The following is a 17,183-nucleotide window of genomic DNA, read 5'->3' as shown; positions in this document are numbered from 1 at the left end:
ACCATAAAATGCAAATAAAATGATAAAAAAAACGGACAATGTGATTTTCTGGATTTTTTTTTCTCAGTTTGTCTCCCATAGTTGAGGTCTACCTATGATGTAAATTACAGACACCTCTCATCTTTTTAAGTGGTGGAACTTGCACTATTGCTGACTGACTAAATACTTTTTTGCCCCACTGTATATAGCAGCCACATAGTATATAGCACAGGCCACGTCGTATATAGGAGCCATGTAGTATATAGCAGACAAATACTACGTGGCCTGCGTTAATACAGGCCATGCAGTATATAACAGTGGCCACGCAGTATATAACTCAGCCCTAACAGTATATAACAGCCCACGCAGTATATAGCAGCCACGCAGTTTCTAACACAGGCGACGTAGTTTTTAACACAGGCCACGCAGTATATAACACAGGGCACTTAGTACATAGCACAGCCCACGCAGTATATAACACTGGCCACGTAGTATATAGCAGCCATGCAGTATCTAACACGGCCCACATAGTATATATAAGTGTCATATCCCTGTTAAAAGAAAAAATTTAAATAAAAAATAGTTCTATACTCACTCGCCGGGATCCAGCGAAGCTCTGGCGATGAGCATGCGGCTGCCGCCATTTTCCGTTCCCAGGATGCATTGCGACATTACCCAGATGACTTAGCGGTCTCGCGAGACCGCTAAGTCTTCTGGGTAATTTCGCAATGCATCTCTGGGAACGGAAGATGGCGGCAGGTGCGAGCGCATCGTCGGATGACGGAAGGTGAGAATAGCAGGTTTTTTGTTTTTTTATTATTTTTATCATTACATCTTTTTACTATTGATGCTGCATAGGCAGCATCAAAAGTAAAAAGTTGGGGACACATAGGGTTAATAGCAGCGGTAGCGGAGTGAGTTACCCGGGGCATAACGCGGTCCGTTACCGCTGGCATTAACCCAGTGTGAGCAGTGACTGGGAGGGGAGTATGGAGCGGGCGCCGGGCACTGACTGGACGGAAGTAGGGAGGGACTAATCGGACTGTGCCTGTCGCTGATTGGTCGCGGCAGCCATGACAGGCAGCTGGCGAGACCGGTGAGTGATGTGGGATTTCCGTTACAGACAGACGGAAGTACCCCGTAGACAATTATATAGTAGATATAGTTTGAGGTCTGGGATCTGCCAATATGTGACTAGTTTTCTGACTGTTTTGGAAACATGATACATGATTTTAGTTTTTTTTTTTTGTCTAGTCTCGCTTGAGTGTAGGTCAATATTAAATAGTCTCCTGATGAGTCGCCTTTGGTGAGGACGATGAAACCCGTAGAAATGTGTGGCTTGGAGAGTGAGTGTGTATACGTCACCTCACCCTATATACTGAACTGTGGGGTACATGTTTTCTCTATTAGTCACCTACTGACTAACCTTCAGGGGCTGAATTATGGGTATAGTTTTACATTTGGAATTAAGTTTAGTTTTATCCTTTTGTCAGCAAACATGAGAAATGACAAGAGACAACCCATTTAAGAAGATCCAATTTTGGTTAAAACTATTCCAACATTATGAACATAAAAAAAGTCTTCTCCCTTATTTGACATGGAATGTTTATTAACAGTTGATTTCCAAGTAAAATATTTCCCACTTTAAGAAAATAAAAAAGGCTTCCCCTCTGTGTGACTGCTCTGATGTCTAACAAGAAGAGCTTTCCATTTAAAACATTTCCCACATTTTGAACAGCAAAAAGGCTTCTCCCCTGTGTGAGTTCTATGGTGGCTAACCAAATCTGATTTTTGGCTAAAACATTTCCCACATTCTGAACAGGAAAAAGGCTTCTCCCCTGTGTGAGTTCTCTGGTGACTAACAAGAAGCACTTTCCAGTTAAAACATTTCCCACAATCTGAACAGGAAAAAGGCTTCTCCCCTGTGTGAGTTCTCTGGTGACTAACAAGAAGCACTTTCCGGTGAAAACATTTCCCACATTCTGGACAGGAAAAAGGCTTCTCCCCTGTGTGAGTTCTCTGGTGATTAACCAAAGCTGATTTTTTGATAAAACATTTCCCACATTCTGAACAGGAAAAAGGTTTCTCCCCTGTGTGAGCCCTCTGGTGAATAACAAAATGTGATTTATGGTTAAAACATTTCCCACATTCAGAACATGAAAAAGGCTTCTCTCCTGTGTGAGTTTTTTGGTGACTAACAAGATTCGCTTTATGGTTAAAACATTTCCCACATTCTAAACAGGAAAAAGGCTTCTCCCCTGTGTGAGTTCTATGGTGAATAACAAAATGTGATTTCTGGTTAAAACATTTCCCACATTCAGAACATGAAAAAGGCTTCTCCCCTGTGTGAGTCCTATGGTGAGTAACAAGCAGTGATTTACGTGCAAAACATTTCCCACATTCTAAACAGGAAAAAAGCTTCTCCCCCGTGTGAGTTCTATGGTGAGTAACAAGCTTTGATTTATGTGCAAAACATTTCCCACATTCTGAACAGGAAAAAGGCTTCTCCCCCGTGTGAGTTCTATGGTGAGTAACAAGCCATGATTTATGTGCAAAACATTTCCCACATTCTAAACAGGAAAAAGGCTTCTCCCCCGTGTGAGTTCTATGGTGAGTAACAAGCATTGATTTATGTACAAAACATTTCCCACATTCTGAACAGGAAAAAGGCTTCTCCCCTGTGTGAGTTCTATGGTGAATAACAAAAGCTGATCTCTGGTTAAAACATTTCCCACATTCTGAACAGGAAAAAGGCTTCTCCCCTGTGTGAGTTCTATGGTGCCTAACCAAACCTGATTTCTGGATAAAACATTTCCCACAATCTGAACATGAAAAAGGCTTCTCCCCTGTGTGAGTTCTCTGGTGATTAACAAAATGCCGTTTGTCGCTAAAACATTTCCCACATTCTGAACAGGAAAAAGGCTTGTCCCCTGTGTGGGTTCTTTGATGGCTATCAAGATTTATTTTCCATTTAAAACATTTCCCACATTCTAAACATGAATATGGCCTCTCTGCTGCGTGAGTTCTCTCATGTGTAACAAGACGTGAATTCTGAGTAAAACGTTTCCCACATTCTGAACAAGAAAAAGGCTTCTCCCCTGTGTGAGCTCTTTGGTGTGCAACAAAATGTGATTTCTGGTTAAAACATTTCCCACATTCTGAACATGAAAAAGGCTTCTCCCCTGTGTGAGCTCTACGGTGAGTAACCAAATCTTGTTTATGTTTAAAACAGTTCCCACATTCTGAACATGAAAATACTTTAGGAGCAGTTTGTTTTTTAATGCCTCTTTTGTGACTTTGATTTTCCTTAGCAGTCAGTAATGAATCAGAACATGGGACCTGTTTCATGGGATCAGATGACAGATCTTTGCTGTGAATGGATGATGATATATCTGGAGTAATGGCATTCACTTCAGTTGTATCTTGTGGGATCTCAAGATCATCGGATTTAAAAATTGAAGAGGTCAACGGTCCTTCTGATCTCCTGGTACAGTCATCTGCGAAGATAAAAAAAACAATTTTTTTCAATAAAATATCCTAGAGTTTTATATTTTTGAACATTTCTACTTAAACTGTCCATAAAAATGGCAAGCTATGTTAAAAGAAACTTTAATTATTTACCAAGACAATGACTGTTCACAGTCTAATAGAAAAATAGGATTACTTATCGGTAATGCTCTTTTATAGAGCCCAGGACAGCACCCACAGAGAGAGAGGGGATCTGACCCTAGGAACAGGAAACCTACAGAGAGATAAAAGGGGCGGCCCCCCCTCTCTCCTCAGTTGTATTACAGAGAATGGGAGGATCCGCCACCATGTTTTAGTCAACAAGCTCCAAAATCAATGATATATACATATCTACATATCTACAATTTCCTTTTATATACAGTCTACAATTAACTCCTCACCACCAAAATACCACGTGCAACTATACAAAAGGGAGGGATGTGAGTGGGTGCTGTCGTGGGCTCTATAAAAGAGCAATACCGGTAAGTAATCCGTTTGTTTCTCTTTGCCACGACAGCACCCACTTAGAGATTTACAGAGACAATCACCTGGGTGGGGCCACCGTTTCAAGAACTGATACTCCGAAGACAAAATCAGATGAAAATGATAGGTCTAGCCTATAGAGCCTATAAAAGGTAGAAGGAGAAGACCAGGTTGAGGCCTTACATATAAGATCTATTGGAATGTCCGCCTTTTCCGCCCAGGAAGCCGATATGGCTCTTGTAGAATGTGCTCCCACATTTTCTGGTGGTTCTCTTCATTTGGCCTTATATGCCAGCACTATGGCATCTCTAATCCAGCGAGACAGCGTATTTTTCGTGACCCTGGAACCCTTCTTATTACCCTGGAAAGACACAAAGAGAGCCCTGCTCTGTCTCAAGGCCTTAGTCCTATCTAAGCAGCTCAAAAGAGCCCTTTTTACGTCCAGGGTATGTAGTTTCTCTTCCTCTGGTGTCGAGTGGTTTTCATGAAAAGTAGGAAGGAAGATTTCTTGTGATCTATGAAATTTAGTAGCAACTTTGGGAAGATAGAATAGTCTTAAAGACAAACCCATCCTATCAAGCCATATTGATAAGAAAGGTGGATCAATTGATAAAGCTTGGACGTCACTCACTCTCCTAGCAGACACCAAAGCTACTAATAACAGTTTTTAACGAGATATATTGTATTGAGGCTATCTGGAGAGGTTCTGTTAAAGCATCCAGCACTAAATTTAAATCCCATGGTGGGACCTGTGGTATATAGACAGGGTTTGAACGTTGGCACGCAGATACAAAACGAGATACCCATTTATTACCTGCAATGTCATAGTTATAAAGGGCCCTAGAGCTGAAATATGAACTTTTAGGGTATTTACTGAAAGGCCTAATTCACGTCCCTTTTGTAGCAACTCTAATAAGGGAAATATAGGCACCTCCGTAGCTACATCTACTATATAAAACTAAGAATTTTTTCCAGATTCTAGTGTATATTTTTGTTGTGGATGGTTTTCTACTCTTTAAGAATTCTCTAGGCTTTAATAATTGCCTCTCAAATTCCATGCCGTCAAGTTCATGCCCTTGACTTGAGGGTGGAAGAAATGGCCTTGTGAGAGTAGGTCTCTGGTCTCCGGAAGAATCCAAGGATTGGAAACTGACATTGCTTTTAGCCATGAGAACCATGGCCTTTTGGGCCAAAATGGAGCTATCAACAGTACTTTTGCCCCTTCTTCCCTTATCTTCCTGATGACTATAGGAAGAAGATTCCATGGGGGAAAGGCATAGGCCAGATTGAATGTCCATGGGATCTGCAGGGCGTCGAATACGTCTGGAGTGTCCTGCCTGCATAATGAGGCAAATCTTTTGACCTGTATGTTGCATCTTGTTGCAAACAGGTCTATCTGAGGTACAACCCATCTGGTAGTTATCATCCTGAAGATTCGCTTGCTGAGCATCCATTCTCCCTGATACAGGGTGTGGCGGCTGAGAAAATCTGCTGGGGAGTTGTCTATACCCCTGATGTGTACGGCTGACAGGGACAAAAGATGTTTCTCGGCTAGCTCCATAATGTTTGCTGTAATGCTCATGAGGGCGTTTGACCGCGTACCTCCTTGATGGTTTAGGTAAGCTACTGAGGCGGTGTTGTCGGACTGAATCCTTGTATGGGAGCCTTGTAGCTGCGGAAGAAAGTTAAATATGGTATAATATATCGCCTTTAACTCCTTCACATTAGAAGAGTCACTAGTCTCTGATCTAGACCACCGGCCCTGGACTATTTCGTTCCTAAAATGTGCGCCCCAGCAAAAGGGACTAGCTTCTGTGGTAATCATGTTTGAAGGAACAACAATCACCCAATGAACCCCGCCCGAGAGATTAACCGGGTTTAACCACCATCTATGGGAGTGGACTACATCTAATGGCAGGAATAGTGTACGTTCCAATTGCCCCTGCAGCATGCTATCTTCCTGTAATCCAAATTTTTGAAATTTCCTAGTATGTAGCTGAGCCCACTGTACTGCGGGAATACAAGAGGTTAATGAACTCAATAAGGACATGCTTTTCCTTAACCCCTTCACCCCGAAACCTATTTTCAACTTCCTGACCAGGCCATTTTTTACAATTCTGACCACTGTCACTTTATGAGCTCATAACTCTGAAACGCTTCAATGGATCCTGCTGATTCTGAGACTGTTTTCTCGTGACATATTGTACTTTATGATAATGGTAAAATTTCTTCGGCTTGACTTGCGTTTATTTGTGAAAAAAATCGGAAATTTGGCGAAAATTTAGAAAATTTAGCAATTTTTGAACTTTGAATATTTATGCCCTTAAATCAGAGAGATGTGTCACAAAAATTAGTTCATAAATAACATTTCCCACATGTGTACTATACATCAGCACAATTTTGGAACCAAAATATCTTTTGGTCAGAAAGTTATAAGGGTTAAAAGATGACCTACGATTTTTCATTTTTTCAATAAAATTTAGGAAACCATTTTTTTTAACCCCTTCATGACCCAGCCTATTTTGGCCTTAATGACCTTGCCGTTTTTTGCAATTCTGACCAGTGTCCCTTTATGAGGTAATAACTCAGGAACGCTTCAACGGATCCTAGCGATTCTGAGATTGTTTTTTCGTGACATATTGGGCTTCATGTTAACATTTCCCACATGTCTACTTTACATCACCATAATTATGGAAACAAATTTTTTTTTTGCTAGGAAGTTATAAGGGTTAAAATTTGACCAGTGATTTCTCATTTTTACAACAAAATTTACAAAACCATTTTTTTTAGGGACCACCTGACATTTGAAGTCAGTTTGAGGGTTCTATATGGCTGAAAATACCCAAAAGTGACACCATTCTAAAAACTGCACCCCTCAAGGTGCTCAAAACCACATTCAAGACGTTTATTAACCCTTCAGGTGTTTCACAGCAGCAGAAGCAACATGGAAGGAAAAAATTAACATTTAACTTTTTAGTCACAAAAATGATTTTTTCGCAACATTTTTTTATTTTCCCAAGGGTAAAAGGAGAAACTGGACCACGGAAGTTGTTGTCCAATTTGTCCTGAGTACGCTGATACCTCATATCTGGGGGTAAACCACTGTTTGGGCGCACGGCAGGGCTCGGAAGGGAAGGAGCGCCATTTGACTTTTTGAATGAAAAATTGGCTCCAATCTTTAGCGGACACCATGTCGCGTTTGGAGAGCCCCCGTGTGCTTAAACATTGGAGCACCCCCACAAGTGACCCCATTTTGGAAACTAGACCCCCCAAGGAACTTATCTAGATGCATAGTGAGCACTTAAAACCCCCAGGTGCTTCACAGAAGTTTATAACACAGAGCCATGAAAATAAAAAAATATTTTTCTTTCCTCAAAAATGATCTTTTCGCAACAATTTTTTTATTTTCCCAAGGGCAATATGAGAAATTGGACCCCAAATGTTGTTGTCCAGTTTGTCCTGAGTACGATGATACCCCATATGTGGGGGTAAACCACTGTTTGGGCGCACGGCAGGGCTCGGAAGGGAAGGCACGCCATTTGGCTTTTTGAATGGAAAATTAGCTTCAATCATTAGCGGACACCATGTCGCGTTTGGAGAGCCCCTGTGTGCCTAAACATTGTAGCTCCCCCACAAGTGACCACATTTTGGAAACTAGACCCCCCAAAGAACTTATCTAGATGTGTGGTGAGCACGTTCAACACCCAAGTGCTTCACAGAAGTTTACAACGCAGAGCCGTGAAGATAAAAGATCATTTTTCTGTCCTCAAAAAAGATGTTTTAGCAAGCAATTTTTTATTTTCACAAGGGTAGCAGGAGAAATTGGACCCCAATATTTGTTGCCCAGTTTGTTGGGAGTACGCTGGTACCCCATATGTGGGGGTAAACCACTGTTTGGGCGCACGTCAGGGCTCGGAAGGGAAGTAGTGACATTTGAAATGCAGACTTTGATGGAATGGTCTGCGGGCGTCACGTTGCATTTGCAGAGCCCCTGATGTGCCTAAACAGTAGAAACACCCCATAAGTGACCCCATTTTAGAAACTAGACCCCCCAAAGAACTTATCTAGATGTGTGGTGAGCACGTTCAACCCCCAAGTGCTTCACAGAAGTTTACAACGCAGAGCCGTGAAAATAATAAATAATTGTTCTTTCCTCAAAAATTATGTTTTAGCAAGTAATTTTTTATTTTTGCAAGGGTAATAGGAGAAATTGGACCCCAACAGTTGTTGCCCAGTTTGTCCTGAGTACGCTGGTACCCCATATGTGGGGGTAAACCACTGTTTGGGCGCACGTCGGGGCTTGAAAGGGAGGAAGCACCATTTGACTTTTTGAAAGCAAGATTGGCTGGAATCAATGGTGGTGCCATGTTGCGTTTGGAGACCCCTGATGTGCCCAAACAGTGGAAACCCCTCAATTCTAACTTCAACACTAACCCCAACACACCCCTAACCCTAATCCCAACTGTAGCCGTAACCCCAATCACAACCCTAACCCCAACACACCCGTAACCCTAATCCCAACCCTAACCCTAATCCCAACCCTAACCCTAATCCCAACCCTAACCACAACTGTAACCCCAACACACTCCTAACCCTATCCGTAACCCTAACCACAAGCCTAATCTTAACCCTATTTCCAACCCTAGCCCTAATTCCAACCCTAACTCTAATTCCAACCCTAACCCTAAGGCTATGTGCCCACGTTGCGGATTCGTGTGAGATTTTTCCGCACGATTTTTGAAAAATCTGCAGGTAAAAGGCACTGCGTTTTACCTGCAGATTTACAGCGGATTTCCAGTGTTTTTTTGTGCGAATATCACCTGCGGATTCCTATTGACTAACCGATGTAAAACGCTGCGGAAACCGCACAAAGAATTGACATGCTGCGGAAAATACAACGCAGCGTTTCTGCACGGAATTTTCCGCACCATGGGCACAGCGGATTTGGTTTTCCATAGGTGTACATGGTACTGTAAACCTGATGGAAAACTGCTATGAATTTGAAGCAGCCAACCGCTGCGGATCCGCGGCCAATCCGCTGCGGATCCGCGGCCAATCCGCACTGTGTGCACATGCCCTAACCCTACCCCTAACCCTAGTTCTAACCCTAGTTCTAACCCTAACCCTAGTGGAAAAAGAAAAAAAATATATTTTCTTCTTTTTATTATTGTCCCTACCTATGGGGGTGATAAAGGGGGGGTCATTTACTATTTACTATTTTTTTTATTTTGATCACTGTGAGGTTTTATCACAGTGATCAAAATGTACATGGAACGAATCTGCCTGCTGGCAGATTCGGCGGGCGCACTGCGCATGCGCCCGCCATCTTGGAAGATGGCGGCGCCCAGCGAGGAGACGTACGGACACCGGGAGGATCGATAAGTATGAAGGGGTGGTGGGGGGGTGGATCGGAGCACAGGGGGGGTGATCAGAGCACAGGGGGGGTGGATCCGAGCAAGGAGGGAGCGGACAGGAGGACGGGGGAGCAAGCAGGCGGACGGAGGGGACCGGCCCACATAACGGAGGACTGGGGGGGCGATCGGTGGCGGTGGGGGGGCAGATCAGGTTTTCCAGCCATGGCCGATGATATTGCAGCATCGGCCATGGCTGGATTGTAATATTTCACCGTTTTTTGGGGTGAAATATTACAAATCGCTCTGATTGGCAGTTTCACTTTCAACAGCCAATCAGAGCGATCGTAGCCACGAGGGGGTGAAGCCACCCCCCCTGGGCTGAAGCACCACTCCCCCTGTCCCTGCAGATCGGGTGAAATTGGAGTTAACCCTTTCACCCGATCTGCAGGGACGCGATCCCTCCATGAAGCATACGCTGCGTCACAGGTCGGATTGGCACCGACTTTCATGACGCAGCGTATGCGTCAAAGGTCGGGAAGGGGTTAAGGACCACTGTTGAGGAGAGCCAAAATATCAAATACTTAATTAACCTCAAGACATAAGGTAATTGAGAGAAGCAACCCATAACATGTATTGTTCAACCTTACATAAGTTTTCCTCAGATCAAAGTGAGACACTAAAGATGGCTACCATCTCCTGTATCAGATCCATGTGCTCTGGTATCCAAGATGAACAATGAAGACACTAAAGATGGCCGCCATTTCCTGTATCAGCAGACCATGTGTTGGTGTCCAAGATGACGCCCACCCTGATGACCTCATGGATCCACCCACAGTGACGCCCAACCTGATGACCTCATGGACCAACCCACCCTGATGACCTCATGGATCCGCCCATGGACTTGCTCATTGCCCAACCCACTAACCAATGGAATACATCCGAACACTCCCATTTTAGAGCTAACCGAGCCCCCTTACAGAAAATATATAAGATGTGTTTTAAGCCAAATAAAGCCCTTCTTGGAGCTGAGCCACACATTGATCAAGGAGAGTTACAGCTGACTGTGTCTGGTGTATTTCTTTAGTGCACATGATCAATATCCATTAGGCCAGGAGTAGGCAACTAGAGAATTGAACATTTTATTAATTGTTCAACCCAACATATTTGGCGTGTGGTATACGGTTGTCGCCTGTGATAAGATTTTCAGTTCTGTATAAGAGAGACTAGGACCTGGAGTGATTGACTCGGCCTAGGGGGGCCCGGTAAAGCTTGGAGTGAATTGACTCAGTTCAGGCATAATAAATTGTGTAGCGGCTCGTTAAAACTTGGAGCGAATTGGCTCAGTTCGAGCCAATTAAATGTATAGTTTTTCTTTTTTTTTTTGCCCCGTGACATCGAGTGAGTTGACTCAGCACGGGGACTGGTAAGTTAGGGAGCAATTTGACAAAGTAGGGAATAATTGGTTTGTAAAGTACAGACCACGGAAGTCAGACAGGGACCACGTGACAAGAATCAATAGGAACTGAGTACTGCAGACTCAGTTCCCTTTAGAATCTCAGGTTTGAGTCATCTCCCCCGTCTTATTGTTTGCTTGGTGTTTGTTATCTTGATAGATAGATAGATATACTGTATATCTATAGAACGATGGAGAAATTAATGCAGTTCTGCCGTATGGGCACTAAGTCAAATTCAGATGGCAAGTTAGACTCGTGTAAATTAGTGGAAGTTGTGTGGAATGGTTGGTTGGATGGTTACAGCCCCTGGAGTAGAAGATTGTCTTAAAAGAAAGAAAAGGTATCCTAGAAGATAATGGATTGTTGTCTATTGCTAGGGCAGAAGAAAGAGTCTCTGAAAGTCTGTATAGAGAAAAAAAAAAATTGGAAATTGGGTAGAAGAGGAAAGGAATAGAAAGAATAGCGTTTTGAGTTGTGTGTATTACAAAAATATATCCTGTGAGCGGCCACCACCGTATAATGGTGGCCCAGAGCCATGTGCCAAATGTAATGCTGGCGGCAGCCATTTTGTGGATGGCAAATGTCTTAATTCTAATAGCGGCCATTTTGTGGATGGCAAATGTGCTTATTCTGATGGCAGCAGCCATTTTGTGGATGGCAAATGTTTTAATTCTAATAGCGGCCATTTTGTGGATGCAAATGTGCTTATTCTGATGGCAGCAGCCATTTTGTGGATGGCAAATGTTTTAATTCTAATATCGGCCATTTTGTGGATGGAAAATGTGTTAATGATGGCAGCAGCCATTTTTGTGGATGGCAAATGTGCTGCTCCTGGTGGTGAACATCTCAGATTAAGGCTACACACCACATCACTAAATCCTTGTTACCCAGTAATGACCACTGATGGCCAATACTATATTCCTTCGGGAAGTGAACAGGCTTTACCCATGTTTCCCGTCTCAGTGGTTTCCAGTGGGGCACCGACCCTTTCCCCTATCACACCTGTCATGAATCCAGCAATACTCCCACCTGGATTGTCCCCGGCACCAACCCTTTCTACTGTCACTTCCACTGCCAATTTAGCCGCACACCCACATGAGATGCTTCAAGCAGCGGCCTCTCCTCCCAATGCTTCCACTACAACAGCACTCTCACGCAGTCTACCTAACCCTATACCTGGTACCTCACAGGCAGTCTCGCAGCCAAGCGCACACCTGTATGGGACGGTGGCAACTGTAACAAGGGGGGCTCAATCTGGGAGGAGGATACCAGCAACACAGGAAGCACAAAGGGGAGGGAATGTTGGCAACCTATTTTTGAAAAGGAACTTCCTGAGGGACCATTGTTAGTGGTGGGAAAGGGTGACATAACAAAAATGGAGACAGACGCTATTGTTAATGCTGCCAATTCTCGGTTACAGCACAATGGAGGTGTAGCTAGAGCTAGAGTGGAAGCAGGAGGGGTGACTATTCAAGCTGACAGTCAAATCATTGTTGAGTCACGTGATCAGATAGCTGTTGGGGACATAGCGGTGACTAAAGCTGGCAATCTCTCGTGTAGAATGATCATACACGCTGTGACCCTTACTGTTGACCCTATTTATCCAGACGTTAGTGCTCAACAACTTTGTGCAGCAATAACTCGCATTAATAAGGACAGGACTGTTTAAAGCTTTTAAGACTGCCTACGTCACCTGGACCCCACACCATGACACTGGAGCTGCCCAAATAGAGCCCCTCATTCCAGGACTGTTTCCTCCTCCTGCTCCTCATATACAAGGGACTACATCTGAACTCCCGGTGCCATCTCTACTCCCGCCTCAGGTGCCACCACCAACAGTGCCAATGCTCATGTCTGAGGAGCCCACCCTCTACGTCAAGTTTACACCCCAGCAAGCTGCTACTCTGTTGAACCAAGTTCCAGATCCAGAAAAACAGCCGATACCTTTCTACAGAAAGCATGCTTCAAATCCAAAGTACTTAGCCAGCCAAGTGGCAAGATCTCATTTCCTTGCCAAATCTTAAAGCAGGCGATGCATATTGGCCTGTTATGTATATCTTGTTCAATGATGACTCACTTGCCAGTGACGAGACATGGGACTCTGGTGTTGAGTTCTGCCAAGAACCTAAGACAAGGGCCTCGGATGAGTTGGCTGACCTATCACTTATTGTCGCTAAAGGATTCCAGATGCCTCAAAGCTGATGCAGCCATTGTACAATGACCTCAAGACGTCAGCGTTTCCACTATGTACCAAATCCGTGGAAGCTTTCTACGCTCTTAAACAGGCCATACAGTTTGCACCAGCTCTTGGAATCCCAAATTCTGATATCATCTGTTGTGAATTCCGTTCTCGGGCTCCCTCCTGTGGTCATGAATGGTACTTTGTTGAGTTCTGTTCGTGGGCTCCCTCTGGTGGCTTTGAGTGATACGGCTGGTTTTTAGCTGGGCTCCCAGCTGCCTCGTTTTCTGCTGTGCTGGCTGCCTATTTAACTCCACCTAGGTCTTTACTTGTTGCCAGCTGTCGTTGTACTCAGTATTGGTTCAGATCTCTCTGGGACTTCCCTTTTGACCTGTCTCCTCCAGGAGAAGCTAAGTTCATGCTAGTTCATTTTTGCTTATTGCTTTTGGAAAATGTTTCTCAGTATATGATGAGTTCAGTCCAGCTTGCTTATATGCTATTTCCTTGCTAGCTGGAAGCTCTGGGGTGCAGAGTTGCGCCCCTCACATCGTGAGTCGGTGTGAGGGTCTTTTTGTATTCTCTGCGTGGATATTATTGTAGCATTTTTTACTGACCGCACAGTTCCCTCGCTATCTTCTGACTATTTAGTTATTAGCGGGCCTCATTTGCTAAAACCTGTTTTCATTTCTATGTTTGTATTTTCCTCTTAACTCACTGTTTTTATCTGTGGGGGGCTGCCTTTACTTTGGGGAAATTTCTCTGAGGCAAGTGAGGCTTTTGTTTCTCTCTAGGGGTAGCTAGCTCTCAGGCTATGAAGAGGTGTCTAGGGAGAGTTAGGTAACGCTCCATGGCTGCCTATAGTGTGTGTGATAGGATCAGGGTTGCGGTCAGTATAGTTCCCACATCCCCAGAGCTTGTCCTATATTTCTGGTTTACCTATCAGGTCGCTTCAAGTGTTCCTAACCACCAGGTCCATAACAATCATCTAAGGACATCCAGTTCTCTTAATGGCTCCACATGACATAATTGCTATTCTTGGAACCTAAACATCTGTTGGTGCAGCGTCATATGAGACTCCAATGTTCGCTCTTGGTTCCGGATAATGTCACTGTTGTCCGCTGCAGCATCTTCAAACTGTCCATGCTGCTTCCTCTTTCCAGGGGGGATGTGGATGATGATACTGATGCTCTCGGAGAAGATGCTTCTACACACTCAGAGGATCATGACTGTCTCGAACAAATGCAGGAAGAAGCAGCCTCCAAGAAAAATGTGTCTGAAGACCCACTCCCACATGCTGACCTGACGTTCTTCACTGATGTTTCCAGATTTGCAGATGAAACAGGAAGATTCTATATGGGATATGCCGTGGTTACACATGACCAGGTCATCTCAGCTGGATCGCTACCACCGCACGTCTGCACAAGAAGCGGAACTTAAAGCTTTGACGTTGGCTTGTCAGGAAGCGACGGAGAAGGTGGTCAACATCTACACGGATTCAAGATACGCTTTTGGAGTGGCTCATGACTTCGGCAGTATCTGGGCAGCCAGAGGATACCTAACGTCCAGTGGAACTCCTGTAAAACATGCTGCTACCATGCAAGAACTTGTGGTCACTCTGGATCTACCTTCAGAGGTTGCAGTGATCGAGATCAAAGCTTACGGGAGATTGGATTCTCCAGAAGCAAAGGGGAACTTCTTTGCTGACAAAACAGCAAAGACCTATGCTGTGGATCCATTTGGGAAAGAGAAAGCAGTGGTGTACGTGTCACAAGACACTGAAGAAGGGACTAAAGCCTCTCTTATGAGGATTATCCATCTACATCAAGGCAAGACATCAGATGATGAAAAGAAGTCATGGCAAGAAGGAGGAGCTAAAAAGGATGAAGATGGAGTCTGGAGGGTGAACAAAAAGCTCTGTCTACCCCGTAATCTGAACCCCTCGGTGACAGAATGGGCACATGGTATCACCCACAGAGGCAAGAATCAGATGAATGACCTAATTTGGAAGACTTATATGGCACCTGGGATCTCTACTGTCACCCAAAAATATGTCAAGTCCTGCCTTGTGTGTGCAACATGCAATCCAGCACCGCCTCAGAAAGTTACTCAGAAACATTTGGCTAAACCACTCTATCCCTTTCAGAGAATTCAGATCGATCGTATTCAAATGCCAAAAGTAGGGAAGTACGAGTATGTACTGGTAGTGACTAACATGTTCTCATGATGGCCCGAAGCCTATCCAGTAACCAACATGACAGCCAGAGTGACTGTTAAGAGACTGGTGACTGAAGTATTATGCAGATATGGGGTCCCAGAGGTAATTGAGAGTGACCAAGTACCCGCATTCATTGCAGCACTGTCTAAGGAACTATGAACATTAGTGGAAGCTGATTTGGGTTTACATACTCCTTATCACCCACAGAGCAGTGGGAAAGTAGAAACACTGAATGGCACCTTGAAAAATAAAATACTGAAAGCCAGTTAGGAGGTCAGACTTGGACAGACATTTTGCCCGTTGCCTTATACTCAGTCAAAAACACTCCAAGGGGTCCCACTAAAAACTTACACCATTTGAGATTCTTTTTGGGGGGCCTCCAGGGTTGGGTCAATATTTTCCACAACAGCTAGCCTTAGGAAGTGATATTCTTGTAAATTATGTAATTGTTGTTACTAAAGAACTGTCAATAACACATGTACAAGTTTTATCATCCATTCCAGGTCCAGATTCCAGTGAAGGTACCCATACTTTCCAACCTGGTGATTACATGCTGGTAAAGACGTTCATCAGAATGACATCCCTGGAGTCGAGATTTAAGGGTCCCTACCAAGTGCTCCTGACTACTCATACTTCAGTCAGGGTTGCTGTGCGCCTCCTGGATCCATCTCTCACATTATAAACTTGTTAGACAGTTAGGGACAGAGTAGGATCTGACCTGCTTGTCAAAGTCCAGCTACAAAGGGAGGTTTTCCACAAGGGAAAACTTGTCTCAAACTGGTGAAAACTCCAATTCCCCCCTCCCGGGCGAGACGGTCAGATCTAGGATGTGTACATCAGGGTTAGTCACACATGTGTATTTTATGTAACCATGGAGATGGGAGATTGGAGAGTAATAGATCCAGCAGGTAGGAAAGTCCCGAAGACATGGGTAACGCGCTCCGATATACCTCCTCGGTATACCCATAATCAGTCACACATTCTCTGGTGTCTATAGCATCCGTATTGTCATGAAGCCTCTGATGTCATAGTGACACTTAACACCGGTGGGTTAGGGAACCACGGTGGGATCAAGATAAAAAAAAAAAAAAAAAAGGTTAATAAAGTATTTAGGGGGGACTGTTGAGGAGAGCCATAATATCAAATACTTAATTAACCTCAAGACATAAGGTAATTGAGAGAAGCAACCCATAACATGTATTGTTTAACCTTACATAAGTTTTCCTTAGATCAAAGTGAGACGCTAAAGATGGCTACCATCTCCTGTATCAGATCCATGTGCTCTGGTATCCAAGATGAACAATGAAGACACTAAAGATGGCCGCCATTTCCTGTATCAGCAGACCATGTGTTGGTGTCCAAGATGACGCCCACCCTGATGACCTCATGGATCAACCCACGGTGACGCCCAACCTGATGGCCTCATGTACCAACCCACCCTGATGACCTCATGGATCCGCCCATGGACTTGCTCATTGCCCAACCCACTAACCAATGGAATACATCCGAACACTCCCATTTTAGAGCTAACCGAGCCCCCTTACAGAAAATATATAAGATGTGTTTTAAGCCAAATAAAGCCCTTCTTGGAGCTGAGCCACACATTGATCAAGGAGAGTTACAGCTGACTGTGTCTGATGTATTTCTTTAGTGCACATGATCAATATCCATTAGGCCAGGAGTAGGCAACTAGAGAATTGAACATTTTATTAATTGTTCAACCCAACACCACCTCACACTTGAAGTGACTTTGAGGGGTCTATATGACAGAAAATGCCCAAATGTGACACCATTTAAAAACTGCACCCCTCAAGGTACTCAAAACCACATTCAAAAAGTTTATTAACCCTTCAGGTGCTTCACAGGAATTTTTGGAATGTTTAAAAAAAATTGAACATTTAACTTTTTTCACAAACTTTTTACTTCAGATCCAATTTGTTTTACCAAGGGTAACAGGAGAAATTGGACCACAAAAGTCGTTGTACAATTTGTCCTGAGTACGACCATACCCC

General features: G+C 43.9%; 1 protein-coding gene across 1 annotated transcript in view; it reads right to left on the bottom strand.

Annotated features, from left to right (window-relative positions):
• Positions 1-1,567: 1,567 nt before the first annotated feature.
• LOC143768270 (uncharacterized) overlaps positions 1,568-17,183 on the bottom strand; it is a 459,939-nt gene continuing 444,323 nt past the window's right edge. The window contains exon 9 of the mRNA XM_077256964.1: positions 1,568-3,476. Within this exon, the coding sequence (XP_077113079.1) occupies positions 1,624-3,476 (1,853 nt within the window). The 3' untranslated portion in view covers positions 1,568-1,623. The remainder of the gene's footprint in view (positions 3,477-17,183) is intronic.

Source organism: Ranitomeya variabilis, chromosome 4 (genome assembly GCF_051348905.1).
Source record: "Ranitomeya variabilis isolate aRanVar5 chromosome 4, aRanVar5.hap1, whole genome shotgun sequence".
Taxonomy (NCBI): domain Eukaryota; kingdom Metazoa; phylum Chordata; class Amphibia; order Anura; family Dendrobatidae; genus Ranitomeya; species Ranitomeya variabilis.
Note: the sequence above shows the minus strand (reverse complement) of the source record. Positions and strands in the feature narration are given on the sequence as shown.